Source organism: Pezoporus flaviventris, unplaced genomic scaffold, assembly GCF_033815535.1.
Source record: "Pezoporus flaviventris isolate CSIRO_AGI_PZ_B2104156 unplaced genomic scaffold, CSIRO_AGI_Pfla_v1 ptg000063l, whole genome shotgun sequence".
Taxonomy (NCBI): domain Eukaryota; kingdom Metazoa; phylum Chordata; class Aves; order Psittaciformes; family Psittacidae; genus Pezoporus; species Pezoporus flaviventris.
Genome location: NW_026892611.1, coordinates 8,446,802 through 8,471,269, shown reverse-complemented (window position 1 = coordinate 8,471,269; position 24,468 = coordinate 8,446,802). Strand labels below are relative to the sequence as shown.

The 24,468-nt window shown below is 47.2% G+C and overlaps 2 protein-coding genes across 5 annotated transcripts; both read right to left on the bottom strand.

Annotated features, from left to right (window-relative positions):
- Nucleotides 1–928: 928 nt before the first annotated feature.
- On the bottom strand, nt 929–15,413 carry ORAI2 (ORAI calcium release-activated calcium modulator 2). Of its 4 annotated transcripts, XM_061470442.1 has the most exons (6): nt 14,163–15,413; nt 13,713–13,845; nt 13,075–13,173; nt 11,288–11,333; nt 9,322–9,562; nt 929–3,670 (listed from the first exon to the last, which is right to left on the bottom strand). In XM_061470442.1, exons 5-6 carry the CDS (start codon nt 9,547–9,549, stop codon nt 3,125–3,127), a joined length of 774 nt encoding a protein of 257 aa, XP_061326426.1. In that variant the 5' UTR covers nt 9,550–9,562; nt 11,288–11,333; nt 13,075–13,173; nt 13,713–13,845; nt 14,163–15,413; the 3' UTR covers nt 929–3,124. The 4 variants fall into 4 exon arrangements, with proteins under 4 accessions (XP_061326426.1, XP_061326424.1, XP_061326425.1 ...); XM_061470440.1 differs by lacking the exons at nt 13,075–13,173; nt 13,713–13,845; nt 14,163–15,413 and adding an exon at nt 12,798–12,937; XM_061470441.1 differs by lacking the exons at nt 13,075–13,173; nt 13,713–13,845; nt 14,163–15,413 and adding an exon at nt 12,788–12,924.
- Nucleotides 15,414–15,549: 136 nt separating this feature from the next.
- PRKRIP1 (PRKR interacting protein 1) lies at nt 15,550–24,252 on the bottom strand. The gene is made up of 6 exons (XM_061470445.1): nt 24,104–24,252; nt 22,982–23,060; nt 21,467–21,567; nt 20,623–20,708; nt 18,768–18,835; nt 15,550–16,295 (listed from the first exon to the last, which is right to left on the bottom strand). The coding sequence occupies exons 1-6, from the start codon at nt 24,221–24,223 to the stop codon at nt 16,180–16,182; spliced, it is 570 nt and encodes a 189-aa protein (XP_061326429.1). The 5' UTR covers nt 24,224–24,252; the 3' UTR covers nt 15,550–16,179.
- Nucleotides 24,253–24,468: the final 216 nt, after the last annotated feature.

Below are 24,468 nucleotides of genomic sequence, written 5' to 3'. Positions count from 1 at the left end.
TGGGCAAAAACTACCTAAAAGAAGTCTGAAGGAGGACTGCGGGCTCTGGAGTGAGACAGTGGCTGTCCCTGCAATGAGCCTCACTGCTGAAATGGCCCAAACAAAGCAATAGCTGGTCCAGAGAGTCACAGCCCAAGAGAGATGAGAATTAGGGCAACAGCAAGCCTGGCCCCAAGGCCGGTACAGAAAGCTAACACGTGTCAGGGAAGATCCTTGATGCATGTCTCCAGCCCTTGTGAGAAGCATCTCTGTGCAGTCATTGCAGGAACAGAGCCACTCAAAACCTGGGACATCCCAGGAATGACAGAGAGGAGACAGCACAGGACAGACATGGCCAGGCACCAGCAGGCAAACCTGGACGTGACACAGCACGCTGCCAGCCCTGCTGGGACAGCAGGGATGGTGTGGAAAGGCAGGCATCTTCATTCGTGACTGATGGGAATCCTGCTGACAGCCCGGGGGCAGCAGCAGCAAGGAGGATTTTCTGGCACTGTAGCACAGAAACACCCACCTGGACAAGTGCAGTGTCTGTTGGGGGAAGAGAGGCAGGAGCAAGAAAAGCAAATGCTGCTGCTGGGAAAGAAGGAGAGGAGTTAGAGCACAGAGGTGACGGGTAACCTAGAGAGATCCCACACACCAGAGTCAAAGAGCAAGAACAGTCCTGTGGGCTTCTCATGGAAGGGAGAACTTGGTGCCCAGGGAGACACAAGAAACAAACCTGCAAGCAAAAATGGGAAAGCACATGGTTATTCTATTTTAAGTGTGTTTGCCCTTGGGACACCATCTCAAACCATACCTCAGAATCCCTGCTGGAGTAAAGCGATCCCACTCCAGTCACAGATGCGCTGCCTTGAGCCTGATCTTGAATCCAATCCCAGCAAAGCCTCACCAAGTTATTCTAGGAAATCAAAGCACAATTTTGGCTCCATTTCTCCATTTGTTGAAATTTATTATATTAGCAAAGAATTAAATGAACAATTTGGCTGTTTCAAATGAGCTGCATTGCTGCTGCAGCACCGCATGCACACTGTGAAACCTTTCCTTAACAGCCTCTTGAGCTCCACAGCAAACAGAGCCCTATTATGACTGATGGCAAAGGAGAGTGCAAAGTACAGATGAAAGATTCATCCTGTCTGGCCTGGCTCTGGCCTCACAACAGAAATTGTGTTGGTGGAAGAGCCTATTGGCAGAAAACTCAGTTCTGTTTTTTGTTGTATAAACCTTTAGTTTTTATTATGGTAAAAAGAAGAGGGAGAGAGGGCAGACTCCTGGGGAGATGGCAGGAATTCCATGGCCACCCACTTACCCGGAGCACACTCCTCATTTTTTGCATATGCACATAAGTACAGAGTAGGCATTTAGCACACAAAGACTATCTTCTTTGCTGCACATCAGCCAATATGGTACATGGCAACTGCGGCAAGAACAACAGATGAAAGCCAACAGACACAGTGCTAAGCAACTTGTTCAGCAATGCTCAAATTCACATGTAAACAAGAGAGATCAGAGTTGGGTTCCCAAGGCCCTCGCCAGAGGGGATATAGGGACAGTCTCACCCTGCTGCACCGGGATTTGAGTGTACTCTCCCCATTTTGGGAAGCTGACGTAATACGCTGTCATTAGATTTCCCAAATCCCAGTGGAATAAGGGAGCAGGGTTAAACAGAACACTACAAACATCCTTAATGATATCAGAAACGTGTAAGGCCTAGGAGGCTCTGGAACTGCAGTGTTTGAGTGCAGAGCAGGAAACCAGCACAGGACCAGGGCCAAGAAAACATGCTTAGGCTTCTTTGAGCCTTACTTTCCCTTCAAAGAGCTGATGACTGCAAAACACCCCTTTTCCTCCATTAAATTACCATAAACCATAACATCATTTTTTACACAAGTTTTCACCCACAAGGGTGCCACAGCATTTACAAGCTTCCAGTGCTAAGCAACGCTGATGTGCCACTGTCTTCTTCTCTGCTGCTGAAAAACAAAGTTAGATCAATGAAACGTGATAGCTCTTTAATGGCACACGGCTCTTCTGCTGGATCCAGCTCCATCACACTCGCCAGTACAGCTCCAGGTTCCACATGGAGTTGCCTGCTTTGGTGGAGGGAGAAGGGAAGCATTTGGTTTTGACAGACAAACGCTACAGCTGACAAATAAAAACCCAAACAGCTGATGAAATATCCAGGACTGGGGCTTGTTCTCTCCAGCAACCCAGGCTAAAGACAATGCAACAATACATACATGAAGACAACAGTGATGGGTTTCTACAGCATGCTATGTGCTGTCACTCCTTACCCTCCTTGGAACTTGCTTTTCTAGTCCTTCAAAGTTCTGGCTCATTAAATTCCCTGTCACTGCTCTAAGGATGTCCTTGTTAAAACTAAGCCACCTGTAAGCCTTCCCTGGGCACTCTTGCCTCTTACTGGGAAAAAAAAACACATGACCTTGGCATTCATTGAACCTAATGAATTGATGCTACTGAAGAAAGTATGACAGAGCTACCCAGCCTCCTGCAATTCAGTCTGCCTCCCCAGCTGTAAAAACAGAGTAAGGAATAACAAGAACATAAAAGCTAAGGCTGATTTCTTTCTGGTTATGTACCTATGGAATACTTGCTTTGGAACAAAGGTGATCAACACTCAGTTTCTATTGTGCTTTCCTGGATGTCCTCATGCCAGCTGCAGATACTCACATTAACCAGCTCAGCTCTAGAAACGAGCCGCAGGCTAATTGCTGCTGCTCTGACAGCCAGGGAGCTCTGACACGAGACAGGTCCTACACACACACTGGCTTTTGGGACAGCTGACCCAGTTTTACTTTTGGCAACAGAATATTGCATTGGTAAAAAAGACAGATTTTTTGGCTACCTAAGCCAAGGTTAAGTTTTGGCCTTGAACTCCATGGCAGTGTTGACTTCAGTATGCAAGAGTGTAGGACCAGAAGCAGGCTAGAGACCCCAGCACCTGAAACAGCCCTAGAACCCACAGCTATGGATGGCAGGCGATTAGCGTTTACATAGTTAAGCCTCAAGACAATCCATCACGGGTGCATCTCACCAACTAGCAAAACAGGGAGTTTGCTCTTAGCCTTAGCAGAAGGATTGGCTGGAAGCAGCCCCTGCCTTGCAGTCACACTACCTGCATGCCTCTGTCATGCCCGTCTAACTGCACTTTCAGTTTGTGAAGCTCTTCGATCTCCCGGTTGTGGCGCTCCGTTTTGTGCCGCACCAAAGAGCGGTAGAAGTGAATGGTGAAGACGACAAAAATCAGACCCACGGGGACCATGATGATGGTGGAGACCAGTGCTGACTGCCACCCCGCGTGGCTGCCGGCCTTCTCCACGTTGGTGGTCTCGTTTTTGAGGATGGAGCCCACGGGCAGGAATTTTATCCAGCACAGAAGCACGACTTCCGCGAGGAAAAGGAGGATCCCAAGCACGGTGGAGAAGCCCCACGCCAGCTCGATGTAGGGATGCATGCGCTCATGTGGGGACTCGCTGATGGAGTTCAGGTTGTGGATGTTGCTCACTGCTTCCACGTTGGGCAGAATGCAGGTGCTGATGAGAAGGGCGAAGAGATGAACCGCCACGAGCACCGTTGTGCAGGCACTGAAAGCGATCAGCAGCATCTGGGGGTACTTGTACTGTACCTCCAGCTGCACCTCCACCATGGCAACCTGAGGGGAAAGGAACACAAGAGCTTGTCAGCAGCTGCTGGTCTTCCTCTTTTCAAGACTCTCATCCAGGAAAGCATCTTTATTCAGGAAGAGCACCTAAGGTCAAGTACACACTCAAGTGCTTTTTAGAACGGCAGCCTGGATGGATCATCTGTTTCCCACGAAGACGTACGTGCGCTCTGTGGCTTGGCCTTTCTGCAGGCTCACACGCACGTTTCTGTGCTGTAGCTTTCTGAATAACATCTCTCTCCTTGCAACCAGGAGCCATATGAACTGCATCAAACCAAGCACGCAACAGAAGGAACTCATCAGACAACAAGCGGAGCTCGGAGGCAGCTGACAGCCCACTAGCCCACCCGCCCATCACACGTTCCCCTTCCGCTCCTCACTCGAGGCTGTGGTGCAGGAAGTTCCGACTTCAGGCATGTAAAGAAAAGCAAAAGCAAGCAGCTCTTCTGGCCAGTGGCCAGCAAGGTTTCACTACCCCCCATGGGAAGCACTTGGCAGTTTAAGTGAGTCCATAGTTAAAATAGCTGCCTTCTATTCTCAGAACACCGTATGTTCATTTTTATTACAAAATATGTCCAGATACAACTTATTTATAACCTCAGATTTCTCCCTTGAGAGCTAATAACTGACTGATAGACTCCGCAGAAGTGGACAGCTACAGCTCAGGCTGGCGTGTGTTCTCAAAACAAGAGTTATCACTTAGCAAAGTCCCTAAAGCAGTCTACTTTTTCTTTAATCAAACAAAGTTTAACAAGCAGAATAAGTGCAAGAGAGCAGGGGGCTCTTCTGAGATCAGAACTTGAGTCCTACTACAGGCCTGTTAACTGTTTTAGCATGGGAATTTGTAAAGTTACTTAGCCTACCTGTGAAGTACAATAGTATTTCAATGTGTGGCATCCCTGAAGTGCCTGCAGAAACGTTTTGCTAAGAGAAGCCACAAAACCAAGGGACAAGACTACCCAACATTCCTCTCCGGTAACTCTCTAGTGTCTTGTTTGGACCTGCAGCTGCACTTCATGATTCACACAGATACCAACTTGCCTGGCAGCAGGAAAAACCTCCTGTGATGCCAGACAACCTGCTGCTCCAGCACGGCACAGCTTGCCAGATGGTCTAGTGGAAGGTGTCCTTGCCCATGGCAGGGGGTTGGAACTGGATGAGCTTAAGGTCCTTTTCAACCCAAACCATTCTATGCTTCTGATTCTGTATGCGTTAAGGGAAGGAGAAGCCAATGCTCGGACACCTGCCGCAGGGCAGTACCTCTCCAGACCATCAGGAGAAGGTGAAGTCCAAGCCAACAGCTTGATTCTGCAGGGTAGACAGATTTTGCAGATCACTTTATCCAGGCTTCCCATGAGACCACCACTGAGCATCTGTTTCAGACTCTGTGTGACAACCTGCACTACTCACTCTGGCATTACTTGTTATTAGCATTATTTAAGTACTGGAAGATTAGGGGTACACTCATGCTCTCCCTGTAGGTAGCCCCCAGAAAGACTAAAGGGGATGGAAGGAAGTGCCTATGTTGGTATGACTGCTGCCTTCCTACCTGCCTTTACTTTGAAACCATCAGCAGCCTGAACAAGGGGATCCCAGTCAAGTCTGAACACAGTTAATAGCAACCAAGATACAACATGTATGTTTGTGGTGGCAAACAGTCAAGCTCTACAAGCCCAGATTTTATACCTACACCAACTATTTAGGATATTAGAGACGCCACAAATACAGTGCCAGTTCTTGGATATTCCCAGTCTTTTGGTCTGATTATGAACATGGGTGGTGGTGGTGGAATTTTTTTGTTGTTTTTTAAAGGCTCCTGTTTGCAGTTTACAGTAGTTCTTGTCATATAGCAGAGAAAATAATAACACAGGATTAACTTCGCTATCTATTGCAAGATCAAGTTAATTAAAAGGCATTACACATTGCCTTGCATATATTCCCTTTGTAGTTCCCCTTACATTGATTTGAGAAGGAGGAGATCAGACTTACTCTCTGCTGCACTATTCTGTACAAAGGATTTGTACAGTGTTGTGCTTGTCAGTCACACCCTATCAGGCAGGAAAAGCTGCAGGTATATTGTTCATTATTGGGTGCTGTAATACCCAGAGACACAGTATTCAGCAAGCTGAATAGGAATTGTACCTGCATGTTCAATTTATGGCTTGATATTAAAACTGAAAGCCTGGCTGATGTCAACATATCAATTTCTCCTTGTTATCCTTCACATGAGCAGTGCTTTCCAGCTAATTGGATGTTTCCTCCCAGACTTAACCTATTCCCTAGGGCTAGCTTCAGCTGTGCAACGTGATGAATTTTTAACACTGACTGATGGCTCAGTAAGAGGTTTTTCAGGGGAAAACATCAACAATCCAGATAGGGCAGCAAGGCAGAAAAATGATTCATTTAACCCAAACAGGTATTGGAAAGGTGAGTGAGCTCTTATTGCTTTACTCGCTACAGACCGTCATGTCATTCTCTGACCTGGATAAGAGAAAGAGGACAAGCTGACATAACCCATTTAAAAATCATTAAATATGCTGCTTGCCCTGTTAAACTATTAATGTCATGTTTGATACAATTATACTCTTCTGTGATAACAGCCCCTTCTATTTTAACCTCTTCCCAGAAGTCAAAGTGTCAAGGGCTCAACTCTGCAAGGTGCTGAGCACTCTGATAAGCCACAGAGTATCTCAGCACAGGCTTAATTTCAAGCTTAAGAATCACCTTCTTGAACTTCACACTCACAGGTTTGCTAAAGGAGCAAGTACTCAGAACATTTTAAACAGCAATTAAATTACATGCAATTACGTTGGGGTTTTTGGACCAGTAGAGCCCAGGTTGTCCACAACAAAGATGATGCTCATCTCAAGAAACTTAGACTGGGATAGATAGTAGCAGACAAAAGGATGACAAATGGCTTTACATAAGCCATGTTCCATTCACACAGATGGTTTGGCAGCCTGTAGAAACAATCACTCCATTAGATAGGTTAGGTTTAAAAAGAAATACCAAATACATACCCTGTAGCAATCTGACAAGTATTGAGAACACTGATTAGCAATTACAGCTCTTATTTCCATCAGGAAAATTATTAAGGAGGTTTCCTAAACTCCATCTTCACTTGCAGTCTCCCTGGGGCAAACGCAGTAGCCCTACAGCCCATCTCCAACCAGACCTGGTGCTGGAAAGGACCCACGTCTTCCTGATCCACCCAGCTCTCTGCCAGAAATACCGGAGATAGCATCGAGGAAGGTTCACGTTATCCTGCAGCCTGTCCAGAAGGAGCTGGACCAAAGCCACTGCCTGTTGATTAAATATCCATCAGCTCATATTTTTCAGGTAGTATGGAACTGGCCAGAATCAAACACACTGACGGGGAAGTAAATAAAGCAATAGCCAAGCCCTTGTGTGACAGTTGTTTACATAGTTAAATGCACACAGGGAAACTGTTTCATAGAATCATTTAGGTTGGAAAAGACCTTTAAGATCGAGTCTGACTGTTAACCCAGCACTGCCAAATCTACCACTAAACCATGTCCCTAGGTGCCACATCTACACATATTTAACTCTAAATAACTTTTCTACTTTCATCAATAGCCACATAGGCGCTTTTATTAGAGAGTAAACATCCGTGTACCGCATACCTGCGTGCCAAATTACCAGTGAGAAATAACCCTGTAGGAACAAATACCTCAGCTTCCACTGGAAGGTCCAGTATGACCAGCTGGGAAAAAAAGCTTGCTAATAAAGAGAATCCTTTATTGCAAACCCTTTTATTTCTGACAATGACTGATTTCAGGTGTACTTATGAACTTAAGCTGATGACTGTAATTGATGCTACTTATACCTCTGTGTTTACTTGCATTATTTACATATTATATTTACATATACCTATGTACTACTTGCATTTTAAATGGTTTAAAGAGAAGTCAAATGGTTAATCTTGTGTCTGCCCAGGACTTTCAGCAACTCTCTGTTGCATGAGTTGAAAAGGCAGCTTTGTGTTCTGATACATGGTTCAGCCTTGCAGTGTGGGTGAGCTGTAAGGCCCCCCCCACATCCCAAGGATGCCACCAACAGCAGCATCCCAGCACAGGCACCTGCTTGTGCAACCACACTAGACAGATCAGTTTACAACAATACCAAATGTTAACTTAATAATCACATTAAAGAGAACAGTCACAAATGACCAACACAGAACTTGAGCAACTCAGAGGCACAAAGGGCAAGCACATGAGCAGCTTTTTAAAGGGAGAAAGCTTCTGAGTGAAAGGAATGTACAGAAAACCACGCAACTTCCTCAACATGAGGAGGTACCTTCTGCCATTCCAGCACATGAGCTTGGTTACAGACCAACATCCACCATGTGGAAAGCTTTTACCAACATTACTTGCATGCAGTCAGTGAGCAGAGAGGAATCCTGAGGCAAGCAGGCACCCTCTCCCCTGCAGTCTGCTCCCACTTCACTCCCTGCTTGAGTCTCTCCAACTTCACTTTGGGTGACCAACTTCGTCATCCCAGGCTCTTGCAATGTTACAGATGATTCATGTTCTGGGGGATTGAGGGAGGAAAAAGCAGTGGAAGAAGCTAAAATAAAACAAGGAGAGCTATCTGGAAAGTTCCTGAGATCTGTCTTCCCCTCTAGCTTCTGAGCTGCAGGACGCAGTATCTTCACATCACGTCCCACTCACCCAGGCACTGCCCTCTGCCTCTGCATTCAGCTGACAGACCTCAGGAACAACCAGACCATTCCCTGAGCAGAAAACCTCCCCTAAACAGGTTGCAATTCTCACTCCCAATAAGCAAGAACCAGAAGGGAGATAAAAGGAGTCACACAGACACAGAATACCAACACAGAACAGCTATGTTCTGCTAACACCACAGCTCAGACAGGCCTGAGCACTGGACCACTGTCTCCATGTTCATTTGCTCATTCCCTTTCATGGTCTGCACATACGCAAATAGCTTCCAGGTAACACCCAAGTGCTGCACAGAGAAAAGCAAGTATCAGGGATTATTCCCAATAGGCAGCGCTGACAGAATATACCAGCCCTCCAGGCCAGAGGTTTGAGGCTGCAGGGCCTCTTCTCACACCTCAGAGTATAACACAATTGCCCCAATCAGGCTATGCAAACTTTGCTCTGGCAGACTGTGACCCAACCTCCACCTTGTTTTAGGCACCATGACCTGCAAAAACAACATACAGGAATTAAGACAATAGAAATTAAGATAACATGCAGGACCACAGCAACCACAGGGGCCCAGAGGAGCTCCACACCCAAATGTAACCTCATGTGAAGGCAGCCAGTGATGAATGGCCTCAGGGAAAAAGGAGCACCCACCTCCTGTATTGTTTAGCAACACTGGTGGAGCACTCAGTTGCAGGTAAGGGACTAGTATTTTTAAAGGGCTGACTTGGGAGTGTGTGGGTTGACTTAGGCAGCTCATGCAGCCTTGAGAGACATAGCCTCAAACTTCTCTGCAGCAGTCACACAGAAACCCCCAGACAGATGCCTCCTGCCTCTTCAGAAACCACCAGTGTGTCCTGTTTCTTCACAGGAGGAAAAAGCACCCATGAATAGATGATTTTAAAGAACCAAAACCTTCATGATCCAGAAAGTGTTGCTACCAAGTACACATACCATTGCAAATCCAGAGAGCAGAGCAGAGGTTCTGCTGGAAGCTTTCAGTTTGGCTCGGCTCAGGTACAGTTTTCTCCAGGAAAGAGCTTGAACGGAGTGGTGGTTTGATGTGACCAATTCCAGGTAGCTGCGCCGGACCCAGTCCCGATAATCCATGCCTTTTGTGCCAGGTTCAGAGCAGCAAGCAGGAGTGGAAGGATCCACTGGAACGTTTAGTTCAGAACTCATGATGGGAGAAATGCTGAGGGAACAAAATGGTCATGTTCAAAAGGAGGCAGTGGGCAGGACCAGCATGAACTACTCGAAAAGCTACGTTAAACAAAGGTGCCCTTGGTCAGCAGAAAAATGATGGACCAAATACCATCAAGTTTGCAAGGCACAGACCAGGGAAAGGACCATCCATAACTACTAAAAATGACCATGGGAACTAGGAAAGACTACACAACTAAAGCCGGGAACTACTCCAGCAGGAGGTCAGGAAGGCAGCACAGCATCTGGCTTCCCATTTCCAAACTGGCATCTCACCTCTCCCCTTTAATTCCTCCTTGCTCATAAAGAATCTGGTTTATATAAAGACACTCTGGAAGTGGAGGCTCCATCTTCTGATTTTAAGTTGATAGTTAATTCCACAGAGTTTTTTTTCCAGTTAAACCATTGCTCATCATAGCTCAGTTTAGATGGACACAGTTCTTCCCCAACAGCCACAGAGCTGAATGCTGCATAGGGTTAATAAAGCTTCCGGAGTGGGAAGTTACATTTCCTGAACTGCTCACACCATCTGACTGAGAATCCTGTTCCCTCACTTCCACTGGTGGCTCGTAGCACAGGGAAAGGAAAAGACAATTCCAAGCTTTCCAGGTAGTTTCAGCATCTTATTCAAGGGATTACACTGACAGATGTAAGAAAGCAGCAGAACAGATCTACCAGTTGAGCAGAACTCCCTCAACTCTGATCAGCCTCTGAAACCAGATATTTACCTGGGCTTTCCAAAGAATGGAAACCACGATGCCTTGGTTAATCCCCACCCTCACAATTCAGCCACCAAACACCATGGCAGAGGCAGGGAGCAACAGCAGAGCTGCACCACAGGAGATCCTTCTGGCTGTAAATACTCACCAGCTCCTAGGAGGAGGACATGCAGGCCCAGAATGACACACGGTGTGGTACTAATTAGTCCCAGCACCACACCTCAAGGTCACAGGCACCTTGCTGCTTCCTGGAGAGGAGCCCCAGACCTGCCCGCATCCCCCAGCTCTCCACAGCCATGCGCCACATGCTGCCAGCTAATAAACCCATGTTTGCTGTGAGATTTGAGGAAGTGGTGAAGATGAAAGGGACATCAACTACCCACAACTGTAAATATTATTACTAAAAAGGAACAAAACTGTCCCAGGCACAATAACAAAGATTAGACTGCAGCACAGCAACTAAAAGCATTGCGGGAAGCAAGACAGTCCCTCCAAAGCATGAGGGGCTTTTAGATTCCAGCTTATTTTACAGAAGGCAAAAACCCAAGCCAGCAGCTCTCCCCCAGCCTCCTGGGGAGGATCAGAGGTAGAAGCATTCTGTGAGCAGTAAAGCTATGAAGCTGTTTCCTGTGACAATATCCTGTGTGGATTCTGCAATGTATAGCATGGGGTGCATTCATTCTCTTTGTCCTTAGCTGGGACACCGATGGTCTCTACCCAGTTTGTATTTGCACAAAACTTTATATGTAGGAAAACTTCAACCCTTGGGACAAATGCCATTGAAAAGACGAATGAATCCAGAGGTTACAGAGGGAGAGAAAGAGCACCCAATCACGTCTTGCATCTTCCCTTAGAAAAATAAGCTAAAAATACCACAAGGATGAATTTTCACTCTGGAGCAGCTCAAGAGTTGTTCCCAAGTAAGTAAACAGCTTCAGAAGAAAATCCACAACACAAAAATGTAGCCCAAACAAGCAGGAACAGGATGGCAAACTCACCTTGCTGGCTACAGACATGGAGGGACTGGGTGGAGGGCTCCGAGGGCTGAAACACAAGACCAAAGAAGCATTTTACACACACCGTATATTAAGCAGTTTTACTCCAGAAATACTTTCCAGCCAGTTATCTGCATCAGGGGGAGTTACTCTAGAGAGTTTATGCTCCTGCCTTGCAACATTAAAGCTTTAGGATGCTTGCTCTTACTGAAATAACTATCCTATGGGGTTTTACCGCACAGGGCTGTTGAGTTTTGGAGGGTGAATCAGGACTTCCCCTGGAGACCTCTTCCTCAGCCTAACAGTCAGCTCTGCATCCATCCCAGATGCATCTTTACTCGCTTGCGTTACACATCTGATGCATTTGGTCCCAATCCCTCATATCCACTTGGATCACTTATCCAGTGTCGCAGGGAAAGCCTTTGCTGTGCCTTACACCTCAGCTGCCCCCGTGCAGCTGCAAGCCCATGTGCAGGGATTTCTTCACAGCAGGGAATGAAGGAGATGCTGCCAGGGCTGAGATTTGTGGATCCCCCTCCTGCTGCTGGCGTGCTCTGAACCATCGCCTGCAGAGCGCTGTCTCAGCAGCACTGTCAGCTTCTCTGCCTGGCTTTGGGATGCCAGCCTCCCCCTCAGACTCATCAGTGTTTGTACCAGTGTCTTCCGCCTCTGTACAGCATCATTCAAGGCCCCACATATTGTAACTAACCCCAGGCCCCACTACTCCTTATTTCTCTGCTACACTGCCTCCCCCCCCCCCCAAGCTCCAGCCCTCTTCACTACGGGGAATCCCTTCCCATATTCTCATTTGGCATGGGATCCCCTCCCCGGGATGTCACCACCAAGGCAGGGTGTGAACACCCCGCAGTTTATAGCAGGGGATCACCTCCCGAGCAGGATGTGACCCCTCGCCCCACCACCACGGCAGCGATCCTGCTCACAGGGCATCAAATGAGCAGGGGATTTCTCCTCCTCCTCCTCCCCAGGCACCCTCAGCACACCCCAGGCAGGAGGTGACCACACGCAGCAAGGATCTCTCCTCCAACAGCACCCTCAGACAGGGGATCCCCAGGCCAGGACGAGACCCCCACAGCCAGCACCCTCCCCTCCAAAGACACTGTGGACGGGGGATCCTCTCTATGCAGGATAAAACCTCCTACCACCAGCTCCGTGTCCGGCATCCCACGGATCCCCCCATCTCCGCAGGCAGAATGGGACACCCCCCCCCCCCCCCCGAGGTTGCCCCGCACCTTAGGCTGGCGGTGTTTCCCTTACAGCACCGCGAGCCGTGGATCCCTTTGTCAGGACGCGACCCCGGAGAGCCGGCCTGCGCTGAGCATCCCAAGGGAGCTCCAGAACACCGCGGGGCGGGATGGGACGGGACGGGACCCCCGTCCCTGCCGGCTGCCCACACCCCCACCACCCCCGGGGCAGGGCATTAGGGCCGGGACACGACACCCACACCCCCCCCCCACCCCGGCCAGGGCCCGGGCAGGCCTTGACCCCGGCTCACCGCTGGCTGCCCTGGGCCGGGCCGGGCTGGACGCGGCGCCCCGGGAGCACCCGCGAGCCGGAGCCGCCTCCACCGCTGCCACGGCAACGCCGCGCACCGCCACGTGACCACACAGGAAATAGGAGGCGGGAGGGTGCGGGAGCTTCGCTCCGCCCACCTCATGTGACAGCCACCTCATTGGTCCCCTGGACGGGAGGGGCGGGGCTAAAAGGGCGTTTCCCGCGCTGCGGCTCCCGCAGCGCAGCGCCGAGTGGGGATGGAGCGGGGATGGAGGTACCTATGGGTGGCACGGGAAGCGCATCCCGGGATGTCCCCCGGCGCCACGGGGCTGATCCGGCAGCGGGATGGGGTCCGCATGCTCCCTCTGAACGCGTATCTGCAGGAGAAAACAGTCAGTGCGGGGATGCCGAGCTTCGTGGAGCCCCCATGCTAAAAAACGTTACTCGGTCTGGACCTCTTGGCTCTAGGTATTCCCACAGAGAATGTCCCCAGGCAATGGGATGTAAATGTGATTTTATTACGGTTATTAATGATACAGCAAAAAGTCTCCACTCACATAAGTCAAAAGGCAGTGCTGGGTTGTGCCCCCACCGGGTGAAGCACGGGCAGAACCCCCTGCTCAAAGGGGTACAGGGGCAGGCTGCAGTGTCCCCACATCCCTCCTGCACAGACTCATCGGGAAATCCTGTATGAACCCATCAAAAGGCTGATGGGGAAAGAGGAAGGAGCTCTTTCCCTGAAAATGAGATAAAGGAAATGCCAAAAGGCTTTTACCACATCATAATCCTATCTCCCTGAACGCCCTCTGCCTTGGGGAGGAGAAAAGACAAAGGCAAACTGTTCCTAAACACTTATCACAGAGACAAGTACATTTGTTACCCTGAGTGGGCTTTTCACCTCTGAGATTACGAATACCTCTGCCTGGTTCCAGCACTAACAATGCTGTCTCTCAGGGTCCTGAGCTTGCAAGAGCACACACAGAAATGGAACAGCAGCAGACTTTAGTCCCTGGCAATTAGTCTCCATCAGAGAAAGGAGAGGCACTCCTCTAGGAGAGAATCCAGAGCAATAATTTTAACGTAAGCAGATCAAACTCCTTGGCAGTTTCAACCCTTTAAGTTATGAATGCTTTTGCAGTGCTGTATTTGGAATAGGAAGCAAGTGTAGAGTTGTTCCTCATTTTACTACTTAGGGGAGCACCTCCCTTTTCCTACTCCTCAGTTTGAGGCCACAGAGTACTTGTATTTTGTCTTAGCTACAAACCAGCCCTTCAAACTCTCTAAGTGCCTTTGTACTCTCAAGAGATGTGGCACTGACACGAACCACAACAGAGTAGTAATTTCCAGAACTCATAGCAACACCTACCAAATGCAGCTCCTGCTGCTACACTCAGCCACCCCAGCAGGAAAGACCGTACAGCAGATACCACCTTCAGCAACACATTCTCTTTGCTTTTTATGGATTTCACCTACAAATGTGGCATCCCTAGAAAATGAAGGGTATGAATACTTGAAGATGGGTAACAATGGCATCTTAAGGCGGCAGGATGAGGCCACACAACCTGAATACATTTAGTTCAACAAGAAAAGCTTCAGTCCATCTTCCTCGTGACTGAGAACTGTGTCCTCATGCAGCAATGTATGCTCTACTTAATGCAAAACAGCACTTAATTATTCAGCTCGAAAGCCTGACACGCTCAGAGGCAGAACAGTCTTTATTTGTGAAACTCCCACTTCTCCATCCACGAAAGCTACAAAACATGACAACGATTTTACAGCTCATCCTACAACACCAAAGAATCAACAGAGTTCACCTGCCCTAAAGGGGATCCAGGTGAAGTAATTCTCATAGCTCATCTCTCCACAGGGAAAATGCCAACAGCAGAGCATCCATTCTGCATCTGAAGTATCAGAGAAGAAAGCACTGTCACAACTTACTCTGAAGCACTTTCCTCTATGGAGATAAAGCAGAAAACAGTTCCACGCTGATCTCTAACTCAAGGAGTGGTGGGATATGCGCCTTGCAGCTCAGAAGTTACCCAGCTCTGAAGTCTTTGGGTACTTACAGGAGATCAAAACACAAAACACTGCTTGCACTTGATGACATCTGCTTCCCCGCTGCTACGGTAGTACCACTGAGAAGCCATTGCATAAAGCCAGCTCAGAAAACATGCAGGATTTCTGGCAGCACTGTTCAACACAGGCTAAATCTAAAAAGAGATTCTCCCTTTTTATGGTTTTTTTTTTTTGCTTGAAATAATTTGGCATTGACAAAGGCTTGAGGAGAAGTAGCACCACATTCTGGATGCCGAGGTCCTGGGACGAGCATGTCTGAAAGAGAGCAGGCACTTCTAATAGAAGATACACTGAAAAGACAGGAACACAAGTTACAAATAAAACCACTGATGCATATGCTTTTCATTTAAGCACCAATAAGTATATACATACACATGGATGTGAGGATTCCTACCAGGGAACCCAAAGTTCAAAGCAGAGAGCAAGGCAGGCATCATTATGTGAAGCTAAACACAAGCAAAACCATTCCTTTCCAAGCCTTTCTGCCACAGGATTTGGAGGCTTTACAGATGTAATCTTTTGGGAAAATATATTGTTCCAATCCAAAAGCAAAAAGGAAATGAAATGCAGCTGACACCTTTTCCCTCATTTTCATGTGTGCCACATCACTCAGCACTGCAAGCATCTCTATTTTACTGAAATCCTCTTCAAAAACAAAACAACAACAACAAAAAAAGAACAATCCAACACATCCCCTTTATTCATTTAAAAAAACAGGGAAGAAAAGCAGTAGGGAAAGTTTTAGCCATAAAAAAGGGATCCTGCTTAAAAATCTATAGAACTTGTCTAGCAACATAAACTGATTTCTTTGGGTTAGAGATGACCCCATACAAAACCCCAAATTCACAACACTCACAGTGCAGCAGGGTCTGGCTACAGACCACTTTTCTACTTTAGGTTAAACTCTTCCCTTAGATTCACATATCCCACTGCTACCACCTTCAACATAAGTAGAATACGTAGCCCTCACAGTAATATTTTCCTTAAGTGGTAATGGATATGTTTTAGCTTTTAGACCGAAAAACCACTCTGGGCCATGTTAGAAAGAACTCTAGGGTCGCAGAGACTTATGGCTGACTCTTTAGAGCAAACTTTGAGCAGACTGCACAGCAGTTATACAAGCAATTAAGAAAAGAATCTCTTATTTGGCATTTCTCTATCGATATCTCTTGGGCCTGTGATGTGAAGTCATTCACCATGAAGCAGATACAATGTAGGCCAATGGGTTCTGCTTGGCTGAGATGAAAGACTTTCATGCTCCTGAATATAAAGCGATGAACAGTGTTTCCAGCTGTCCCTGAAAGGCCTCATCCTCTTCCCATCACAAAGCTTGGCTCTTCAGCATCATCTTCCTTCTCTTCCTCCTCCTTGCTATCCTCCTCATCATCCTCGCTGCTGGCTTGCTCTTGAGATTGGTCAGGTTCTGAAAACACAAGTTTGTATTGATAACATATTCCCGTGTGTCTTCCTTGTTAAGGATTTCACAACAAAATAATCTCAGGTGCTCAGCAAACGTGTATGAGGTCACATTAATTAGCAGGGATGGGTAACATATTCCCATGTGTCTTCCTTGTTACATATCTCACAACAAAGTAGTCCCAGATACTAAGGAAACACGTATCAGGTTATACTAACTACCAAGCGACGCAGAGCTCAGAATATCAAATTCTCCCTTGGAGATATATTCCCCTACCTCCAGTGTTACCACTGTGCCAAGTCCACCATTAACAACTCCACCTCCCATGGTATGTTATTTCAGAGGCAGTCAAATGCTGAAGTGATAGACTGCCTCACTCCCAACCTCACCTGTGTGTCAGCATGAACTTCCCAGTATCAGAGTACTGATAGAGACTGCAGGCACCGGGGAGCCATGGGCAAGGCTCAGGGTATTTCTACACTTTACAAGTTTACAGAAGCTCCACAAGGTGCCATTAACTTTACAGACTGGGTTTTATAACACAAGAACAGGAACTCGTTAAGACATGGGTAAGATTAATGAGGGCTACAAGAAACAGGAGGCCAGGTGGGGTGGGACATGGAACAAGCTGCTCTAGTGAAAGGTGTCCCTGCCCATGGCAGGGGGGTGGAACTGGTTGAGCTTCAAAGGTCCCTTCCAACCCAGCCCATTCTATGATATGATTCTATGACACTCATGAAGCCTGCTAGAAGACCAGAAAACAACTACTAGAATTTAATTAACAGATAATGGAAATTAGGTACAGCATAAAGTGGGACCTGACTCTAACAGCCATTCTCTGCTCCCAGCAGCTCTTGCATCTTTACTGTTTCTCAGGCCAAGTCACACCCAGCTCCTGCTCTGACCACTTACACGGAGGATTTAGGATCAGTGATCTGATGCCACCGCGTGGTGAAGGTCTGTACTTCCATTTTTTATTGGCCTAATGCACCTTTTAACAGCTGATCATATCTAGTGCCAACCTTGATTCTTAATGGTTTTACTACAACAAAGGTGAAAGATGGCAACTCAGAGGTTTTATTTATTCATTTAAAAAGAAAAAAAATCAATGCTTGCCTGCCAAATCCAACCAATATACTTCAATTAACTTGGGAAAACTCAAGATTTCAACCCAGGATGTGCAAGAAAAAGGCAAGCCTGTTCTCAGTAGACTAAAGATGGCTTTTAGGGGCTTCAATCTCCACTGATTATTCCCCACCTCCCTCAGTTCTTTTTCAAACAGAGAACCACAAACTGTAAAGAGCTAAGAACTGTTTTAAAGACAGGAGAGTTTGGATTCTGGCTTCCAGGGATGACTGGCTTTTGCCAAGCAAAACCACTCCAGCCCACGGCACTCAAAACCACATGGCAGCCCCTGAGCCAGCTCCCTTCTCCACCACTCCCTAAAGAGAGGAGTATTTTGTTTTGCTCACTCAAAGTGAACAAAAGTACATTGATTCATACCTAAATTCTCCTCCCAGTCACAGTTCATCAACAAGTAGCTGAAAAAAAAAACCCAGAACCGAAACAACACACCCAAACAATGCACTGTGCTACATTCCCTTGCTGTCCCAAGTAAAATTAACCTAATGATTAATTTGTCCTCCCATGTTTATATGGGAGGCTGGCAGTGGTTGGATTGAAACAGGTCCAATTCCGAAAAGCAAAGCAGAAATAAGGCAGAATTGTCAGACAAGTCACTGTTCCAGCAGAATTACCAGCAAGTGCTATAACTTTAAGAATTACTGCAGGGTTAGTGCTAATCCACGAGGGATGACTATTTGAAGGTGCAAGCTAAAATATACTGACTGGAAGGAAGCAACAAGTACTGAAAAGTTTGAGCAAACAGTTACACTGACATGGCTGAACATTAGTTTTCAAGACTGCAGGAGAATGGAGGCAATCAGGTTTTTCATGTTTATTCCTATGTGAAATAAGTCACGTGGAACAGATGGCACCAAGGTGGCTCAGTTTCTTGCACACAAAATCAGAACTCAGCTTCCTGCTGCCCAAGTTGTGCATTTTCCCACCCGTTTTCCCATATGCATTCAAAATATACTTAAAAAAAAAGCCTTTAACAATAGTGCCTTTTTTAGCAGATGATGTTCTAAATCTGCAGCTTGTCAGAATAGCTGGGGCAGAACATCCACAAAACAAAATCCACATTCAACAAACTCAGATTCCAAGGTTTGCTGTCCAAAGTTTCCCCTAATAAAGGGAAAATATTCACAAGCAGACGAGTTATTTGTAAGATTAAATCTCAACATAGATGGCTTTCAAAGAAGACCTTTGAAATATCAGCTAAAATAACAAGTTTATGGCCCAGTTTTCTTATCCACCTATCGAGAATGCTTGGGGCAGGGGTAGAACAAACCCTTCTAAGGCTTCAATTAGGGAACAGAACTAAGTCTTCAGAAAAGAAAACTAAATGTCACTGACCTTTTTCTTGCTTCTTTTGCTCAAGTTTATTTTTCTTAGCTTGCAGTTTTTTCTCTTTTAACTTCTGGCTATAAGGCAAAGGAAAAGACTCTTCTGCAAATCCAACATTGTAATGCTTCTGCACATTCATTCACATGCTGATAAAGGACATGTTACAGACATCTTTGAAAAGCAGACTTCAGAAGAGGAGTTGAATTTAAACTGAAACTTCAGCAAGAGCAAACTTAGATATCTGATCAACAGAAAAGCTTCTATGTTGATTTTAGTCTAATGGATTATTTTATTTATAAGTCTTCCATGATGCCACTGCAACTAAAACTATGATACACAAGAATCTCCAAGAACACAGAAGGAACAAAAATGAAACTACCCCTACATTTTAGCTACCCACCCTAATAAACAAAGAGAAAACAGAATCATACAACAGGCTTGAAAGGGCCTGAAAGATCAAGTTCTCAAAACCCAGACTGCTGGAATGGAGCACTGAGAAAAAATAAAGTCATCATCAGTAATATGTAATTTAATTGACAAAAATAATGCACTATGCTTTGACTTTCATCTTTGGCTATACTTCATCAATACGTTGAGCCCTAGGAGTAACATTAGGGGTAAAAGTGAATTTCAGTTCATACAAACCAGTTCTGTTTACCTAGCAAAGGTAACCAGGCAATCTAAATGCAGGCACAAGGCAGAGCAACCTGGGATTCGTGTTCCTCTCTCAACACCATAAACAAACTCTCTTGAAACAGAGAGCCAAGCACTGTACCTGTTAGGTCACAACAGAAGAGAAAGTGCAGTAGCGGAATTTAGAGGGGCTCCTACAGAGCAAAGCCACTTGGTACCTGCACCCCTACATAAGGGGGACAAGGAGATTTCAGTGTTCAGGCAGCATCTGCTGTTTGAACAGTTGCTCTCCATCTCAGCCAGAAAAAAGGCAGCAGGCCAGATCTGACTTTCTGGCCATCTGTTGGACCACACTAAATTAAAGTAAGATGGCAACAGTGTTTGTGCTGTGCACTTTTGTGCTAACATGCCACTGAGTCACTCTGCACAGGCCTTTCTGCAGCAAGTCTCAGCTACACGGTGTAAAACCCTTCTCAAAGGAGGGAGAGGCCAGACCCTCTGAAAGAGCTGAGCAGTGATACCCTGCTATTTCTGACATGTATGGTGGACACAGACTGTGGAATTTAAATTCTTGTGTCACTGCATTACAATGCTCAGACTATTTCTTGAGAGCATCAATCCTGTAACTGTCTTTGTCTAAAACTTGAGAGAAGGATGGATTTAATATTTATTTTTCCATCTGACTTACTAGACTTGACCTGCCAGGCATTTCAATGAGGTAGGTAGGGGCCTGATTTTAATAATACTGCACCCACCAGTGGCCTTTTCAGTATTCACAGACTGAACTGGACTAGTAACACTGAGTGCACAGTAGACAGCATCAGGCCCCACCACGCTCTGCTAGCCTGAACCCACATGTGTACCCATTAAGCAGCACTTAAGCTGCTTGGTGTCAGCTGTTTCAGGTATTTATTCAAGCCAGCTGTACATACAAACCTTTCCAGACATCATTATAACAAATATGCAGTGAGGCACATTGCAGGCAACACCACAGTGTCAGCAAAAGCTGCTCAAGCAGTCAAAAGTAACCATGCCAGCAAAGCCTGTCATGTTTACAGCTACCTTTAGAAACCAAGCAGTGACATTAACAAAATTAATTTCCACAGCCAGACTTCTTAGCTGATAGATGTAGGCACAGAATGATAGCATTTACGCAAAGCATGCAGCTACAGATGAGGCACGGGGCATGAGGGTTTCCATGTCAAGCCTCCTGGGAACAATCTGCCCTTACCGCTTCCTTCTGCGTTTTGCTGTTTGTTCTTCTGCAATCATCTTATTCCTCTCCAGTTTCTTCTGGAATTCCTCATCTAGTCTTTGCTGTAATTGATCACATGTCACACTTTGGTCACAATCTAAGTTAGAATACTTCTTTTAAAAGTCGTGTCCTTTTAGGGAGAAGTCTTTTAGCAAAATACAGAAGGGAGCTTTGCCAGATTTTGTTTGGCTGCTTCTTTATACAAGAGCCATATTCCTAGGGACGATTACAGCATTTTGAACCTGCAGCCTGTGCCAAACATTGAAGCCTTTAGAGGGAGGTATCCTCACCAAAACAAGATGAGGGAGGTTGGGCTTCTGTCCTAAAAATGTTTTAGTAAAAACAAGAGAATAATTTGAGACACAAACATTAACATACGGCTCAAAGGACTGATCTTGGCCAAGAGAGAGTAGAATATTAATGCTCTCTGAAAGAGTGCTATTCTACTCAACCAAGACTTAACAGAAAGAGACTCAGACTCTATGCACAGGCACTTGCTTCAATTCTGCCTCTGCAAGACAGTGACATTAGGGATTTCTGGTTTGTAAAGCATTTTCAAAGCACCCTGAGAACACACATTCTGTGCAGTCTTACTGTGTGCTAGGACTCCAGTGAACAGAGAAGATGGAGCACATCTGACACAAAGCACTGAATGTTTCAATACCAACAAAGACACCACATATCACACACTCCTACAGTTCTCCTCTGGTAAGGGGTGGTTTGGAACTCAATTATTTGTACATGACTTTAAAGGAAAAAAAAAGATTTGCAATGAACATCAAATAGCTGGGGTTTGGAAATGATAGAGAGTCCTCCTGACCTTCTCTGCCATGGCATCCATGAAATCTTGCCTCTGGTACTCTCGCCGACGAAGATGCCGGTACACATGGAACTCCCCACTCCCAGCTCCGGCACTGGAACCTACAACAAAGAAATGTTAGTCTAACAGGAAACAATGCATAGTAGATGGTGACAAATGACAACAGCTAGATGCTGAGGAACGAGATGCACTTCAAGATGAGGATTTACAAACACAGACTGCGTCACAATTTCATACAGGAGCTCAACTCATGCACAATCAAAAGCCAAAGTGAGCTGCAAAACCTCACACTTGTGTATCACTGCAGCTTCTACTGATCAGTTACTCCCCTAGAGAGAATCTGGGCTTAGCTGGGCATTGAGGCAGTAACAGAGCTTGAGATCAAATGCATACCCCCTTCTCTTAGAGGCAGGGGTAAGCTAAAATATCCAACTGAGGTTGCTTCTGGCTAATTTTCAGCATCTCATACAAAAAATAAAGGTCAGCAGAAGGGTGTTAAAACCCATCATATTAAACTTTCCCATGCAAGACAGATACCACTGACAGTTTTTGGCCGTTTCTTCCTAGAGGAAATCCCTAAAGCTCTCTCTTTCTGGCAACAGTCTGCACATTGAAGTCCCACAGGAGCTTTCAACATTGCACTCCATCCTCTTCCCCTGTCTCCCGAGCCATTTCTCCATGCGAAGCACACAAATACATGCTTCAAAGAAGACACGTAGTGATTAAAACATGGCAGCTGGGATCAATAGGGATGATACCAAGAGACACCAAGAGAATGATACCAAGAGAATCCCAGCCCACTAGGTGCTCTCAGAAAAACAAGACAGCTCAACTCAAGCCCATAGCAAAGCTATTTGAAAAAGCCATGAGGGAATTACAATAAGCAAAAGAGTGCAAAAGCTTTAGTCCAAGATCAATTATTCTGCAGTAAGTCAGGTTCTAGAAAGGATCATTAATAAGGATGAAGGTCCCAAAGAAAGCCAGAATTCTACATGCGGACATAATTTATACCACAACTACTACATTTAATCCCTGCAGCTAAAAATGTAAGCAGAATACTCTTGTTGGTTTCCTTGTACAGCTGCCAGCTCCCTACCTGACCATGTACAATCATATCCTCTGCACGTGTCTGCTTCTCACCGCCTGAGACTCAGACTCAAAGCAGTCTAAAGAGGGAACTCATAAGTTTCCAGAGCACTCTCATATCCATGGAAAGGACAGATTGACTTATCATCATTTACCTGTCATCACCAGAGCAGCACTTATTTCATTGCATGCACTCCATATGCTGGAGTGCTCCAGGCATTGTGCACTTTGCATTCTTACAGCAAGCAGGGAAGTGAAACCCACGAACCAAAGAAAACCTGAAAAAGCAATTCTCGAGGCGTATTTCATACCTCTTCTCTCCAGCAAAATGAGCAACAACAGAAAACCATCTCTGGCCTTTTCTGCTAAAACACTTGTCTAAGTTTAATGCAGCTGACCCTAGAGTTATCTGAAGAGTATTGTCTTTACCCATCACATCTCTAACGAACTCCGGGGGAGGTCGTGGTGCCCATTCGTTCAGTTTCTCAGGAATTGGGACAGTCTTTTCCTGCAAGAACAAACCAAGCAGTCATCAGTACCTTCCAGGAGCAAAGCCTGCAATTTTAACCCATTGCTGGAAGGTGGTGCATGCCTGACAACAGCCTCTTCCATCAGATCTCAGAAGGAGCCCAGCTGTAGTAATTCATTCATGCATAGGGATTAGGAGCAGGTAAAAAACAAGAATCAGGAGGTATCCTCTCTGTTGACCCCCATCCAGGCCTGTAGGTCAACAAACCCAGGAAGATTAGGAGTGTCTGTGCTGCTTTTCAGTATGGGAACTAGAAGGAAGCAAATCAGCACCTCCAAGCAGTGCAGAAACTGAGTATGCTCCCACTACCAGTAGTCTGGGAAACGAGGAAAAGCATTTGTGCACCTTCCATGCCAGATCTATGGAGGACAGGGAGAAGCAGGGAAGGGAGAACTCATGGCACAAGGTCAGAGGAAGAACACGGTGCCGGGATGTCTCAGCCTCCTCCAGCCCGCACAGAGGGAGGGTGACAGTCTCCACCTGACAGACACCTCCTCCTCAGGACAAGGATGAAAACACCCACTTAGAAGAAACAGGGTCCTGCTCCCCGCTGTTCAAAGCAGCAGCAGGGAGAGCACCAGGGGCCGGTCCTCCCCATGGGAAAAGGGTCTCACCCCTCACAGCACCCCAGGAAACGCAGGTCCCCCTCCCGTCACGCCTACCGGCACTGTGTGCTTGTGGGCCTCTGTCCCCTCAAAGATCCGGGGAGATGGAGGCAGCACCGGTCCCGCTTCCTCACGGCCCCCCGGGGGAGCGGCTGCGGGGGGTGTGGGTCCCGCTCCCTCACGGACGCGGGGAGGAGGAAGGGGAGGTCGGTCCCTCTCCCCTCACGGACCGGGGGAGGAGGCAGCGCGGGTCCAGCCTTCTCCTCCCCTCACAGCGCCGGGAGGAGGTGGGAGGGGGGCCGGTCCCGCTCCCTCACGGACCCCAGCGGGTGGGGGGGGGGGGGGTGTCCCGGTCTCCCTCTCCCCTCCCGGACCCTCCGCCCCGGGCGGGGTGCGGAGTCCCGGTAGTGCCCTCACCGGGTTCCTCATGAGCCGCTCGAGGCGGAGGCGCTGCTCCTCGGCGGCGCTGCGCGGGATGACGAGCGGCTGCGGCTCCTTGCGGGGCCGGGGCGGCCGCGGGGCCGAGGGGGCCGCCATTGCTGCGCCGCGCCGCGCCCCTCCAGTGACGTCACGGCGTGCGACGCGCCCCGGTTCTGCGGGGCTGAGGCGGGCCTGGCATGGCGGCGGGCCCCGGCCTGCTCCACTGTGAGGTGTCCCTGGGGTCGGAGCTGGAGGAGCTCCAGGTCCCTGCGGCCCAAACCAGGCTGTGGGGCGATGGGTGCCGCACTGTGCTTAGGACAGCCCTCACAGGAGGGTGAGGAGTCAACTAACCTGGCCCCGGC

Excerpts from the sequence above, each read along its gene's own strand:
- ORAI2 (XM_061470442.1), bottom strand. The coding sequence starts at position 9,549 with ATGAGTTCTGAACTAAACGTTCCAGTGGATCCTTCCACTCCTGCTTGC. Across the intron at positions 3,671-9,321 it reads TGCTCTCTGGATTTGCAATG|GTTGCCATGGTGGAGGTGCA; the intron begins GTATGTGTACTT and ends CTTTCCCCTCAG.
- PRKRIP1 (XM_061470445.1), bottom strand. The coding sequence starts at position 24,223 with ATGGCGGCCCCCTCGGCCCCGCGGCCGCCCCGGCCCCGCAAGGAGCCG. Across the intron at positions 23,061-24,103 it reads AGCGGCTCATGAGGAACCCG|GAAAAGACTGTCCCAATTCC; the intron begins GTGAGGGCACTA and ends TTGTTCTTGCAG. Across the intron at positions 21,568-22,981 it reads GTTCGTTAGAGATGTGATGG|GTTCCAGTGCCGGAGCTGGG; the intron begins GTAAAGACAATA and ends TCTTTGTTGTAG.